Source organism: Lepisma saccharinum, chromosome 1 (genome assembly GCF_977018435.1).
Source record: "Lepisma saccharinum chromosome 1, izLepSacc3.1, whole genome shotgun sequence".
NCBI classification, from domain to species: domain Eukaryota; kingdom Metazoa; phylum Arthropoda; class Insecta; order Zygentoma; family Lepismatidae; genus Lepisma; species Lepisma saccharinum.
In genome coordinates, this window is record NC_139229.1 from 216,438,491 (window position 1) to 216,454,717 (window position 16,227).

Below are 16,227 nucleotides of genomic sequence, written 5' to 3' on the forward strand. Positions count from 1 at the left end.
TAAATCCACACATAAAATATAGCTGTTTGCATGCGATTGCACTTGCTTCAGGTCACGTCGAATTTACGTCATGATTTTTTAAATCCAGTAAAAAATTAGTTCAGAGCTGAACTGTACAATTTTGAGACATTAATTTCTGAATTAAAAAAGACCTACTATGAGAAAAGTTACAGAAACTTACAAACTGTCTGTGCACCATTGTCATCCGTACCGTTAAAGAGCACTTTGAATACTACTATACTAGACTTCGGAAACTTACATATAGCTAATCAACCAAGGTCAAGTTGGAAGGATTCTTTGTTGCATTCAATTTGAATGAAGGATGTCTATTGTTCAGTGCATTGAATCCATTTGTCTGCATATTTTTCTGCGGGTAATTAATATGCAAATCAAGACATATAGTTTCTAAACACTGGATGAAACCTTCGATTCATTTTAAGATATCACTTTACTTCCTTGACAATCAATAAGCATGCAAAAATAGTTTTAGATTCAAAACTCAAACCGGCGATATGATTTCTTAAGTTGCAAGATGTTGCCTTTCCGAAGAACGAAATGCTAATTTACGTTCTTGATGGATAGACAAAGTGAAAACTAATAATTCAATTAAAAACCTCAAATTGATGCTTCATGAAGGCCATATTCTCTCCTGTATATTAAGGGGAAAGACTAAAAAGAAAAAAATTCGAGTTCTCCATTCCTGCTGTGTTCTGTAATTAACTAATTTACACTTTGGCAAACTACAATGGCATCTAAATACATGGATTTAATCCATCGATGGATTTTACACTGGAGGGGGTTCTCCAACTCATTAAAATTGAGCTAATTAATTTCGCCTTAATTTACCATCCAGTTGTGAAAGGAATACACATGCACATGCATCTTTGTGTAGGATTGCCATTGGGCGTCCGAAAACAGCTGTAATTTTTTTACACCGTCATTCTTGAACAAAAACGCTAAAGATCATCACAAAATATCAAACATATTTCAGAGCACCATCATCAGTCCTTTCAAACGATGTGTAAATAGAGCATATACGCACCTACACACCCACGCATACTTCAAAACATCCCTATGGCACCAACAGTAATTTTAGATACAAGAATAAGACTTCCTTTAAGAACAATTAACTTATTTAAATTGGATAATTTTCGTGTGTATTAAAGTCCGTATTTTGTAACATTTTGAAAATTTTAAATGGATTTGCGTACATATATTGGAACAAAATACGATGCGAATATAATAAACTAAACTAACTCACTAGCCTTCTTTAACCGACGGTTTAAGCAACGACGGCTGCAGCAACACAAGCCTTCCATATGTCCCTATCCTGAGCAAGATCAATCCAATATTTTCCATCCTTACAGATTTCCTTCAGGTCCATTTCAACGTTATCTCTCCATCTTCGTCTTAGCCTTCCTGAACTCTAACCATCAGGTTTCCCAACAAGGATCCTGTAAACTCTTCCTATCTCTTCCTTTCGTTCCACATGGTCTTTACTGATTTCATTATAAGCATATCATTATTTTTTTATCTAACTCAAAACATAGAAGACATTCTGAGTCCTGAAGTTTTATTTTCTGTACCCAGAAGAACCTAATCCAATTCATACATATATATGGCATTTACAGTGGCGTACACTGGGTTAAGAACCTGGGCTATAGCACCATATCATAGTGTTCGAATAGACAAAAATTTGCTGGTGGGCATGTTTTTGTTTTTTTAACTCATTTGTGGTGGCAGGTTGAAATGATGTGACCCTCTGATTAAAAATATATGCCTCATAAATAAAACATGGAAATGTACACTGTCAGTAAGGAAAGGATTTCAATAATTTCATTCTTATTTGCATAAATAGGAGGCTCATATTGTGAAATATTATGTAGGCTATATACAATAAAATTTCAACCTACCTATTTTCACGATTTTAAGTTCGGGTACTCCTTGTTGGCGCAGTGGAAACGTCGTTTTCTTAAAACTAAGGGCTCCCGGGTTCGATACATGGTGGTTTAGATACCACTTTAACTGTAGGTCCGATTCTCATTAGCTTATCTGTTCATAAAGTGATGAGAAAAATAAGATAAGAAAAATCCACAATTATTTGGAGCTTATCATTATTTGTAAGCCGAATAGCTTGTTAATTATGTCCCTCATTTCAGTTCACTACACAACACAGTAGTCAGCACATATCATTCACGAAAATACAATCCACTCACTACTGTATTCACACGCTGCCTATAAATAAATTCCACGCAGCAAGACTATTCGACGCGATCTAGATTAGAACTGGTCCTTGTCATTTCGGTAATTTTTAGATGCACTCATAAACCATTCTCGCTCAGCCAACAATTTTCTACTCCCCACTGTATCTCTAGTTGTTTGAAGGTCAACGACCTCTTTTTCAACTGCTCTGTAAGCGTTCAATGATGTTCTTGTCCATGCCATATGACACACTTTCCCCTTGCCTGCGATAATTTGGCTTCAAAATTCCCCATTCCTGGGAAAATTACATGCTGGGAAAAATTGATTTGCAACATTTACTCAGACTGTTGAGGAAGTTCAAAGGGTTTTCCCCACGCCATATGCAACCCTGTTCCCTCTCCTGTAACAGTTTGGGTCCACAATTCCCCGTTCCTGGGGAAATTACATGCTGGGAAAAATTGGTTTGCAACATTGATCGGGTGACCCCCGTGGAGTTGCCCGCCGGCGCTGGTCCAGCAGCCTCGAAAATTCAAGGAATCCGGGCTATTTTTTCAACTCCTAAGAAATCAGGTTCATCTTCTTATTGAATAGAAGAATGTTATGCACATTTTCTGATAGATATTTTTTTATGTATTTTATTCACTGTGAGTCTGGGCTTCGCAGATAGCCTAGATAGCCCCGAATATACGCCTCTAGGCATTTAATAAATCCCGGCATTAAAGAGCTCGGAATGTATTTAATTGTTGTTATTTCGGGTCGCTTTTCTGTCACTCTTGGATAATCGCGAAGACGTAGGTAAGTAATTATATGATGAAATTTATTGTTCTCATAAAGAACACAGATGCACACATGCACAGGTCTGGATTCGAACCCGGGATCTCCGTTGGTGTAGCATGCTGTGTTAAATGCTCTCCTACGGAGGTCAACTACTTGATCCCAAATTAATCGCAGATTGATGGTGAATATTTTTAGTTATATGTTGATATTTATTTCTGCTATGGAGAGTTTTTTAAAACATTTTTGTCATATAGACCTAACAAATAGTAGCTCAAGGGAACATAAAATAACACGATATATCAAAAATTAGAAAATACGTGTAACATATTTAATTTTCTAAATTTAAATACGAGGGCGGCCTGAAAAGTAATGCCTCCTATTTTTTTGTGACGGTGTAAAGAAATTTTGGATTTTGAGCAACCATGCATTGTACTCTCCCGACTTTCGCCCTTCTCCATTCCAAGTTTCAAACTTGTATCACCATGGGTTGCTGAACTAGAGCGAGGAAAATGACAGCATGTAACCATACTATGTCGGTGCACCTGAAACTGCGTGTGGTGACCAAGTTTCTAACTGCAAAAAATGTGTCCCCCAATTGACATTCATCAGAGAATGAAGGCTTTTTATGGCAATGCATGTGTAACGTCAGTACTGTATGCTGTTGGGCTGTTCATGCTCGCAATGAAAACCCCTGCTGAGGAGCTCTCAACTCTCAAGAAGTTCTTTGTCACACGTTACACTAACGTTAAACATTCATTGCCATAAAAAGCCTTCATTCTCTGATGAATGTCAATTGGGGGACACATTTTCTGCAATTAGAAACTTGGTCACCACATGCAGTTTCAGGTGCACCGACATAGTATGGTTACATGCTGCCATTTTCCTCGCTCTAGTTCAGCAACCCATGGTGATACAAGTTTGAAACTTGGAAAGTAGGAGGGGGAAAGTCTGGAGAGTACAATGCATGGTTGCTCAAAATCCAAAATTTCTTTATACCGTCACAAAAAAAACAACAGGAGGCATTACTTTTCAGCCCGTCCTCGTATCTTAGATATTAATGATTTACTCAACGCATTTTAGTGCTCCATTGTCTGTCTATTAGAATGAATAATTTCATACATCTTCAACTTTTCATGAACCAAGAAATAATGAAAAAATAAATCCACCTTTGCTAGCTAGTCACATATTTCCAAATCTGGAAAGGTTATGGAAGTTTGGCAATCTCTTGTCTATGCTATTATTCCTTATATGCACGTCCTTGGTACTGCACAATTGTGGTATATGCTAATGAAGATACCTTAAATTATATCCTAGTTACAACAAATATATTTTTCATCCGTATGATTTTAATCATGCTGATATTGATTTATTTATTGAGCAAGAATTTGTATCCAATTCGATTATTTTTTTTAAAAAAAGTGAACTCTTTTATTTTAATCAAACCTAAAGAGATTCACATACTCTTCTTTTACATTCCCCACTGGGTTACTTATAAAATACGTGATATGTAGATCATATGTGTTATGGGTGAATATTGTCCCTTAATTCTTTATTTCCAGCCTGTAGGGTTTTTCCACTGTTTTCCTAAAGGAAACTTTTAAAGAGGAACCTATTAATGAGATTAGTTTCTGTTCATGTTGTGTTTTCCTTTCGTTTCCTATTTATCACTTTACACTTATACTGATTGCGATAATATTATGATAGATATGGCACATATTTAAAGTAATATTCTCCTCGACCAATGTGTCATCTTTTCGAATAAAGTATTTCTTTTGTATTGCAGTGGTCAATGTCTGTCCACATTTTCAATTTTAGAATTCTAATTGCTTGTTTAATTATCACAATGTCAAGGAACATTGAACTGAATTGTATCCCTGTCCTTGCATTTCCCTCTTCATATTTTACATTATTAAAATGTAGGGACACGCTTGAACACATACATTTTCCGGTATTCATTTATGTTATGTCTCTCGAATCACGCAATTAACTTTCTCTTCAGTGAAAGCAATATAATGTACACAGTATCCAATATATTCAACATGTATCAAGACATTTGCAGTTTTGAGCTTGACATAGATACAGTTCACAACATGCAAGGTTAACATATTCAATTTTCATAACAAGGAAATGCAAATAAATGACTCTTATTATAATCAAATTAGGTCAGGGTAGCAGAATTTAAAGAATACACCAATTCTTATTGCACAATTAGTATCATTTTATTTCCAATTGTTTCAAGGCTATGGGCGACAAATAGTCATAATGTGGTTGAAGGTTAATTTAACCGTAATAACCGTATCCAATACCGCCGAGACCGTAGCCAAGACCAAGACCATAGCCACCCAAGCCTCCAAGACCATATCCTCCGTATCCTCCAAGACCGTATCCTCCCAAGCCTCCAAGACCGTATCCTCCGTAAGCTCCAAGACCGTAGCCAATAATAGGGTGGGTGGCGATCGCAATTTTGTTGTTGTTCTGGCTGCTCACTCCGGTGATTCCTATAGCTATTATTGAAGACAAACATCATATTCAGACTAAGATTATTTTGCAATAATAAAATTGAAGTAGAATTAGAAAAACAAAATCATTTCAATGAAACTTACAATGTTGTGAACTTTACAACATATCCCATCGACAGACAATTTACAAATCTAGATTTGATCTAGTCAATGAATAAATTAACCAAATGAATTAAAGCACTGCTCAATAACTAAATTTGTAGTACGAGTATGTTATATCCTTCATGACTTGAGTTTGGAAATCCTCATGTGTTAAGTATTAATTGTGCATATCCTTAGATTGTATTATCGGTTTCCTTATGTTCCTTTTAAACTTCGTTAGGTTCTTTCCGGCAATATGGATAAATTATGTTATAAAGAGATGAAAAATAATCATAATAAAACTTCCATGCCTTATCCAGAATTTGAATATAGAACCTTGGAGTTGGATTTGATTGATTGATTGATTTGCTGTTTTAAGTACACTTTGTGCATAGTAAGGCTAATCGGGAATGGACCTACAGTTTAAAGTGGAATCGGAACCACTATGCAGCTCCACCGGATATCAAACCCGGGACTCCTTGATTACAAGGCAACAACGCTACCACTGCACCATCGAGGAGGCCCTCCTTGGCGTTGAAGTACGTTACGGGAATCACACCACCACAAAATGTGGCTGTATATAATTATTAGTACAGCAATTCCGCTAATTCCAAGAACATAAATTTCAACTCTCTTTTCGTTAGACAAGTTATTAGTAAATTTTTTAAAACGAATTTTGATTCTACCAAAGATATAGGAGATAAGAATAACACCCTTCATTGGCAAAAAAGTCCAATATGAAAAACTTAGTTGTGACAATTATCCTGTCAGCTTATAATATTAGTTATGATTAAAATGGTACTGAACTTAATACTCACCGTAGGCTGATCCAATGATCATCATCAAAGCGAGGATGGACATCTAAAATTTAGTACAAATTAAAATCAGTATCTCTCAGATATTACTGCATTTAATTTACACATGCATTTCCAAAGAAAATGATAAAAAAATTATTCTTAAGTTTTTCAAATTTACATTTGTCCAATTTTTCTTATTCCTATCTTGAAATCAAATGAACATTTTATGAGGACTTCTTTGCTGAAGTGTAGTAGGTTGATGTATTTACTTTCTATGTAGACCTTTCCTTTTAACATAGTATTATCAGTAAAACTGAAGAAAATTTTTCTCTTCACATGCTTTCATAATAACAGTCGACCTTAATATCGGTGTGGTTAATTAATAATGAGACTATTCTTTCTTTCTAATTTGGTGATTTTACATACATTTAATAACCTTGTGTAAATCACGACTACGAGGATGGAAACTGACGTGAAGAAATAGATGATAGTACTACAAACACAATGCCTTAATCAGGGCTCGAACGTAGGGCGTCTGGATTTGTACCTCTGACCGGACCACTCCGTTACGGAGGCAGACTCCAATGAAAATAATAGCGACGTATTGTAACTTGAGTTGTTTGAATTCAATTGCCTTTCCTGTGCTTTATTAAAGAAAAATATTTTCTAACATGTTTTCTAAAATTTGATATAAATATTGAAAATTGAGTTTCTGCTCAACTTAAATCCTTTACACATGTTGGTAAACCTTTTACTTTCCAAATTATTTAAATATTAACAATCTATTTTGATAAAAGTCGTAATTAACTTGCAGGGGCGCCGACTTGTTAAAATTATTGGGGGGGGCTCTGATCACTGAAATAAATTAATGAATGACTTACTCTCTCCCTTTTTTAAGTTTTGGCCTCAGTGTTCAGAATCTCATGAATGCAGAATATTAATTGTCCACGGATGGATATGTCACAAGTTTCATCAACCATAATAGTAAAATATTCCCGACTTTTAATATCTGCTACCACGGAGCGCAAAACAGATCTCCCTAATATATCAATGATCTCGTTCTGAATGTCATGTGAGAGCCATTTGTAGTCCGAACGTCCAATCCACTACCCTAGTTTATGCACATCGTCTTTTGAAACTCTTTCTAGTAAAAATTTTAAAAATACTCATAATTACATACTTACTATGTAGTAATAAGTCATGTGTTTTGCTGTGTCTGGTCATAGCCCCTCCCCCCCCCCCCAAAGTTGATGGTTTAGCGGTCTCAGCCCCCCAAGTTGATGGTCTAGAACATTTCAAATGTGTATTTAAAGTTAAGTTCAGAGTAAACTTTACAAGAGAAGCAAAATAATACATTAGATCCTCTTAACCAAAATTATTTGGGGGCTCTGCCCCCACATCGTTAACATTGGGGGGGGGGGGGCTCGAGCTCCCCCAAGCCCCATGGAGTCGGTGCCTATGTTAACTTGTGAAAATAATATTTACACCATATATTCGTCCTATTTGTAGTGATATTTATGTTTTACCTGTGAATTTCTGAATGAAAATACTATCTATCACATTATCATACGACAGTATCAAGGTATCATACGTATTCTAAGAGTGGTAAATATTTTTAAAATGCAAATGATTTAGTGATAACTCAACAGTATCTAGCTTTAAAAGACGGTGATTAACTTATGTATATTAATGGTGACAAATATATATTTACACAATTACATCTGGAAAGTTGATTCAAGTTGAAATACATGTATCTCATATCCTGTCTTTTGAAGAAGAAATTATAGAAAATTATTTACAATTATTGAGAGTCATACAATAATTCAAGTATCTGTGCAGGCAAATAGTTGAGGAGGTACAGAGTAAAGTATAATATGTTGCAAATACTATCATGTAAAATTGAATAATTTTGCCAAGATGAGAATATATAATAAGTATATATGCGTGAAGTTAACACTTACCACGTTCTTGAAAGCCATTTTTGTTTTGTTTTGGTGGGTTGAATTAGTTAGTGATGAGAAAATGAATCGACGCTCTTTATATATTAACGTGGCAGGAAATTGATCTGTAAAAGAAACCACTGTTTCTCCTTGGCGTTCATTCTCTAGAAATCGTTTCCTCTCTTGCAGGGTTTCTCTGCCCGGAAATTTCGACATGTGAGAATACCAAGACTGTCGATAACCTTTGAAAGTTGTACTTCCATATTGGTTGCGAAATTTCCGTCTCATGGTGGCAAAAATGTAAATGATGAAACTTATAATGAACAGCTATATACAGTTTTGACACTTTTTCTCTTCCTCTTTTCTGTCTCTTTCTATATTAATATTAGCGTTTAGGATTGATTTATCATGAATGAGGGACGAAGCCGTAACTTTTTATCTTAGCGGAATCTACCTTCAACGCATTGCTGTTACTATGATACCTTTCATCGTGCGTGACGAATACGTACGCACTAGATTTTTAAGTGGGCAGTTCATATTGGATAAGGATACCTTCTGCTACTATTACATCATAACTCAGTCCTTTTAGTCACCGGTCACATTCAACTTGTTTCAAATCCCCTTCTGGCATCCTGTCTTGTACAGGCCCGTACCCAGAATTTATTCCTGGGGGGGGGGGACAAGCCCGAAACCTTGGATATTTATAATTAATTGTCATGAAATATATATCAATTATTAATTAATTAGTTTATTTATATATATTTATATACATATATAAACAAATTAATTTGCTACATTTGAACCTTTTACAACTGGTTCAAAATGTCAAGAAATTAGAAGATAGGTGAAATGTTTTAAATAAGTGTTAAATATTTTTCAATTATTGCTTTTTATTAAATATGATAATTAGATTTTCATACTTTTATGGTGTTATTTTTTATAATGGTGTAAATCTATTAATGGTCTCTCGAAAGGAAATATATTTCCTTATCAGAGTTGTAGCTAGAGATTTCAGCGCCCAGGACGAGAATGATTTTCGCACCCCCCTACCTAGATGTAGCTGGCATAATTAGACATTGTAGAAATTTTATGTACTTACTCTTTTCCGGTGAATTCGATGAAAAGAAAACTTAGCATTCAAGAAATGTGGGTAATAAAAGGACAGTCGGTTGTACATCCCACACCATCTTCATTGAAGCAGTGTGTGTAAGTGTTCACATCTGCGAAATCGATTGGAATTTAAAGATAACTAGGCGGAGGGACAAAAAATGACAAACTTTAAGAAGACATTAGTTTCCTATTAAATTAACATGTAGCTAAATGCTGTTTTATTCCCGACGACAGTATGGGAGAAATGACAGGTCGGTTTAATTTCTATGTTCCAGGGGCCTGGGTTACAAAGACAATCCCGGCTCCATTTCTTACTAGTCCAATTTGATATAATTTTAATATCTTATCTATGACTGTAGAAGTACGTTTTTACCCCATGCTGTTATCAGCCCTAAAGAGAGAGAGAGAGAGAGAGACAACAAGAGATGTATGCAACATTCACGCATAGGCTGACATCATTATTTTTTATTCCTTCTTTGTATGTGTTTATGATGTTATACTGACTTAAGTATTATTGAAGTCCAAAGTAATTGCTTATCTTTGTTGTTATAACACAAACTCTTACCCTCGGAAAATTTTAATGGAGGAAAATTTTTAATAGAACAAGATCGTTGGTGGGAAGGTGGGAGATCCCCTTTCCACCATGGAAATTCGTACCCTGAATGTGACCACCAACGCTGTGGAATTATCCTTATAATGAAGAACATGTCTGAATGTGAATTTACCACAAAAAGAGGACATTTTCTCATCAAGACTGCAGTTCGAAAAAAGTCAAAATATGGAGTAAAAATTGTGAACTGTCCCGACCAAATTGGAACATTTAGTAGCTTCGCATAAATGGTTATAAAACTAGTAGACTGCAGACGTCTGGAGTATGCTGCTCCCCAGAGACAACACACTCATTTATACAAGAAGAAAATCTAAATTCTTGTAAAATCTTAAAAATTATCCATGTTATTTTTGTAGGTTTGCATCAAATAATTCATGGCTCGAGGGGGGGGGGGTGCATGCCCCTCCCTCCTGGGTACGGGCATGCTTGTGAATATATGTGTTTGTGCAAGTCACATAGTGTGTTGGTAAAGCTTCAAGCATTCTGGACCATTACGCAGCACGTCAAGATGGAGGAATTTACATCACTTACCGATTCCTTATGTCAGTAACATATATGTTAACCCCGAAATAATTGGCTTTAAAATTCGTTATTGAACGTGAAATCCTTGACTTTATCGTCAAGCGATATAACACATGGTGCAGTGTACATATATTTATCACATAATATTTTCAATTTTCTTTTAGCATTACTCCTCTTTACTGTCCTTATGGACTAAACTCTATGATGAGATGAATATATAAAAAATGGGACACAAAAAAATCGGCAGTGTCAAAAAGCAATTTATCTGGAATTTTCGATATCTCAAAATCAGCTAAAGATACGTAAAATATATTATCTTGGACAATAAATTTGTGTTTTCGAGTGAACAAATAATCCATTCGATACCTCTTGATTACTCATAAAATACAACACATAAAGAGATGAAATTTTGTGAACTGAAGGATATGCCGACTTGTATAATAATATTTCAATCAATCAGCTTCAGAAATTTTCCGAAGGTGTTCCTGCTTAACGCCACTTCGGGGTTTAACAATCATTTACCCAATTTAATAAGAATGGCGGTGTATACACCGGTGTATATAAGAAGCTAAAGGACCTTCATAGCTAACTAGCTATAACTAGTTCTATATACTAAAAGCTTGGTCAAACATTAATCTCTCAACTCAACATGTTTTTTAAACCCATGTTTTTTTTGTTGTTTCTTTTTGTCTTTTTATTTCGTTTCTTCTTTTCATTCAGGAGAAAATCCGCTATCTGTCTTGGTTCTTATTAAGATAGTTATTTTCTGATTAAATTACTTTCGGCGGCATTGCAAAGCAATAAACTGGTTGTAATCACAGAATAACTCTATTATTGGAAAACGTTTCATTCGCGAACAGAAATATTTTTGATATCGAATTCCGAAATTCAAATTATTTTTCGGTCATGATGGAGATCTTCCTTGCCTACGTCATGTACGTACATTCATTCAATTGTACAGGTCAGAGTGAAACAGCTGTACCATTGAGTCACGTAATGAACTGTTGCAAATCCTATGAAGACAATAAACAATAACGTGAAACTTGTTTCAACCCACTTTATGCACAGATAGCCTTAATCTGGACTGAATCTACAGTTTGAAATGGGATCACAACCACTATGTGCCTCCGCCGGGTATTCAACCCGAGCCCTTTGATCACACGGCGACGACACGACAACTACGCCATCGAGGAGATCCATAGGTTCATGCATACAATATTAATCCACCAATATAACAATAATTTTTATACCAAAAATTATGTTGACAAAGGAGACAAAAATAACAGTTCATATAATACTCACCCGGTCTATGTTACAATGGATGAAAAATGGCCAAATTTATCAAAATTAGCCTTTTTTACTAATATGTCAATATGAAATGTATGACGGTTATTTATTTAAGAACCATAATTACTTGAGAGTACTAAAGATGCACACATACGTACAAAACAAGTAATAAAATATGCTGTGAATATTCATTTAAAGCTCGAGAAGATGTTCTTGCCCCATGTTCGTTACATGATGTAGAAAACCATACAGACAGAATGATTTCTCTCCTCAGAAACTAATTAAAACCTTGAAACACCGCCGAAATGGATTCAAATTTTACTGTCCTTCAACTTTCCCTTCAGCTAGTTTCGTCAATTTTCTCTCTTCCTTCCCAATTTTCTTGGTACCTTTATAAATGGCATTCATGTTTTTCTTCATTCAGTTTAGTGTTGCTTGAGCTTCATTGCACACCTTCACTTCAACATGAGAGCCTTTCTGGTAAGTTAATGTTTTCTTACTAATGCTACACTTTGTGTTACTATCGTAATGCAGGTGTTGATACAGTGTATATCTCGTTTGAAATTACTATAGCCACACGTTTTAAAATTGCAGCGTACAAATTGTCAGTTTTTAATTGATTTGATTTTTGTTATTTAGTGTCCCTTTTCTGCCATTTTTGTTTAATCGTGACGGTGAGGATGAGTGATGATGATATGATGAAATTGATGAAGAACACCAATGCTTATGCCGGCATTCAAACCTAAGACCCCTTGCGCAATTATTAACCTTAAAACGGGAATGGGTATACAGTTTTTAAGTGGGATCCAAACCACTATATGCCTCCATCGAGTTGCAAACCCGGGAACCCTTGATTACAAGAAGGACATAAAGTCATTGTAATCTTATAAATATTTGTCAAGGTAGAGTTCTGTCACAATTGATCTTGTTCCTATTCACCTCAATATCTTCACGTGTTCTGTTTGATATATTTGAAACTACTTATGGAAGACAAAAGTATTTTAGCCAATACTAGGATTACAGGAGAAGACAAAATAATAGGACACATTTTATATTCCTTGGTGAAAATGTGTTAGTGTTTCAGAACATGTTTAGGAAACATTAAACATTTGTCTTATATAAATATAACAAAAATATTTTCATGATGAATACCAGTACCATGCAATAAGTCTGGAAGGTTTAATCTTTTTTGTCGATCAATCTACACGTAAATATGAAATCGTAAGTGCTTTGTTAATGTGAGAAAGAGTTAAATTCCTCAACGAAGCCATTTATTCGTCTCAACATTACATAAAGTTATGTAATTTCTATACATATTGGAACTGACATTTTTTTTAAGAAATGCAACAGATCAACTGTCGCGTTACGCTTAGAATGTTATCATTTTCTTGAGTGAATTCATGAACCTGATAAGTAATAAAGCCAAGAAAAGCAAGACAGTTATCATGCTTCTAATTTAATACTAATCATTCGTCATTGCGGATACAAATTTCTAAACACTCCAGTATATTCCAATCAACATTCGCTTCTAATTCTTGAGCTCAAAATTCTAGATTTGTCAAATCACATACAGTAACAAATAAAAAAAATCAAATCACAGTATAATTTTGGGTACTAAATGAAACATCATGCAGCAGTATTTACTCGGATGTAAACTATAAAATACTATAAAAGTATGCAAACTGTATAAAAGAATATACAAACAAACTGAAATCACACTTTTCAAATAAAACAATGTCTTGTGACAGCTACGTACAGTTATTACGTAACTGCGAATTTACGTAAGTCGTGTATTTCGTAAGTTGTGTATTTCGTAAGTCGGGGGGTTACTGTATTAGGTTATTTTATGCTCTTAAAGATTTACGAACATACTTATGAAGCATACTGTATATCATAATGTGTAAACGAGAAACATGACAATTTACAAGATACTTCTTCATTTCAGATTATTTTCGCCCTTGCTTCTGTCGTCGCATTGACTTCGGCAATTGTGGATTTCTATGTAAGTAAAACCGCTAAATTATAATTGATACACTATTATTTGCCATTTTAAGTAAGTATCGTAAAAATGGTAATCTGTCTTTTTTTGTACTGAAAGAAATTTGTTTATAATTTATTGATACTACATGTTTCTAACTTTTAATTTTTAATGTAACGGATACTTAATTTATTTGTACTTTTATTGTCACTTTTGGGTAATAATCAGAAATATTGATATGTACCCTCATGTGTCGGACATGTCCGTCCGTACATCTGTGTTAACTAACTGTTTCTCTGGAACTACCAGAACTGTAAAGACAAATTTTGCTGGACAGATAGTGCCATCAAATAGTACCTCAACGAATCATAAAATACCCTATCGGCCATTTGCGTAGTGAGAGACAAAAGTTTTTTAGAAACTAGAAAATGTAAGTTGAACGAGACGTAAATCATTTCAATTTGCCCGTACGTCTGTCTACGGGGACTACATCGAGTATTCAAAATTAATATACTTTTATCGTACGTAACGTACGATATCTACAAAATATAGATATAAAATTTGGTAAGCTGTAACTAGTGTTGCCCACGAGACGAGACTTTGGCCTGTCTCGTCTCGTGGAAATGCTGTGAAATGCTGTCTCGTCTCGAAAATATTCGTTTGTCTCGGGACACATGATCAATCTCGTCTCGTCTCGAATTTTTAAAAGCCTGTCCCGTCTCGTCCCGTGAGCAACACTAGCTGTAACACCCGTGAAAAAAACACTTGTCAACACGATTTCTAGTAATACAATGGCGGCGATTGTACCAAAACTGTGGAGGCAAGGTGCCAAAACTGGGGGGCAAGGGCAGTACATTTCACTTTGTAGATAAGGTTTAGCATAGTGCGACGGCAAAAGTGGCGAGAACTGGGGGGCAACTCTCCTCCTCGCCCCTCTAATCGCCGCCACTGGTGATCTACGTATATTATTTTTTTGATGCTGTATTAAAAATGGCATCTAAATTCCTCTACGACCACCATTTTTTAAAATGAGCCTTAGAAATGAAAATGTAGGACATGAGTAAATGTTGGAGTACATTCTGGGTAAATTGTTGGCCATGTTTCTACATAAGAAGGCATGGACGAGAACTCCCCCAGTTAAGAAGAAAAACTTGTTGATTGAAACATCTTAAATACGTCGTAATGTTTGGAGTAGTGTTGCCCACGAGACGAGACTTTGGCCTGTCTCGTCTCGTGGAAATGCTGTCTCGTCTCGAAAATATTCGTTTGTCTCATGAAACATGGTCAATCTCGTCTCGTCTCGAATTTTAAAAAGCCTGTCCTGTCTCGTTTGGAGCTATATTAAATGTGTTCCCTTCAAAATATTCTCACCTGTCTGTTTATGTCTATGGCAGTGAAAAAATCTATGTATGTCTAACACTTGATCTATCAGAAGGATGTGTCATGTTTTGTATATTTTCAAGTTCACTTAATGGCTAGATAGGATCAGAAATAACCTCTGCCCCAAACATGTAAGTTGGTGCACCGAAAGATATATGAAATAGCAACTTAATTCTTTAAAAAACAGTTTTGGTTTTGTCTGTCTACTTGTATGTTCGTGTCGACAATCAAACTACTCGATATCTGTTGATTTCTAGGAACATATCATGTTCTGGAAGAAATAATGTTTAATAGTGTAATGAGATATCTAATTTAATATTTATCGATCTGTCCGTCCGTTTGATAACATTTACAATCCCCATTAGACCGACTAGTCCCTTACAAATAAAAAGGAAACAACAAAAGACAAGTTACATATATCAAAAGACTTAATCAATCAGTCAACGTTAATCAATAGCAAGTAACTTTTGTAATTTCAGGCCTACCCCAGATACCAGTTCGGATATGCTGTTGGCGACAAAATCACCGGAGACAACAAGAACCACGTTGAATACCGGGATGGTCCTCTTGTGAAGGGGCAATACAGCCTGGTGGAACCAGACGGCAGCGTGAGAATCGTCACCTACGGAGCTGATGACGTCAACGGTTTCAATGCCATCGTCAAGAGGATTGGCCCTAACGCTCACGCTGGTCTCGGTGGTTACGGATACCTGGGATAAACGAATCTTTACTCTTCCTATCTATGGTAGAATTAATATGTCGAATAAATGATTGTGCATTTGAAAGGACTGCCTTCATTTGTGTTTTGACATAGCTATTGCGGTTCCGTCAATCACAGTGTGAGGTGTTTATGTAAGGGCTTTAAACGATTTAATATTTCCTTCCGAATACTACATATTACACTCCCCCCTCCCACACACACAAAATGTAAGAATTTTTTTCTGCGATTGACCATGAAAGAATTTACCAAAAAAACAACTCAAAATAAACTTAAATAATTATTGTCAACAAGATGAAATCAAGT

At 35.4% G+C, this 16,227-nt stretch overlaps 1 protein-coding gene and 1 long non-coding RNA gene across 2 annotated transcripts; one reads left to right on the forward strand and one right to left on the reverse strand.

Annotated features, from left to right (window-relative positions):
* Nucleotides 1–5,173: 5,173 nt before the first annotated feature.
* LOC145991829 (uncharacterized) lies at nt 5,174–8,380 on the reverse strand. Its single transcript, XR_014442098.1, has 3 exons — nt 8,338–8,380; nt 6,398–6,440; nt 5,174–5,483 (listed from the first exon to the last, which is right to left on the reverse strand). It is a non-coding gene; the product is annotated as an uncharacterized LOC145991829 (long non-coding RNA).
* A 3,886-nt stretch (nt 8,381–12,266) lies between these two features.
* LOC145991804 (cuticle protein 19-like) lies at nt 12,267–15,988 on the forward strand. The gene is made up of 3 exons (XM_083127856.1): nt 12,267–12,325; nt 13,791–13,847; nt 15,683–15,988. The coding sequence occupies exons 1-3, from the start codon at nt 12,311–12,313 to the stop codon at nt 15,920–15,922; spliced, it is 312 nt and encodes a 103-aa protein (XP_082983982.1). The 5' UTR covers nt 12,267–12,310; the 3' UTR covers nt 15,923–15,988.
* The last annotated feature ends 239 nt before the right edge of the window (nt 15,989–16,227 follow it).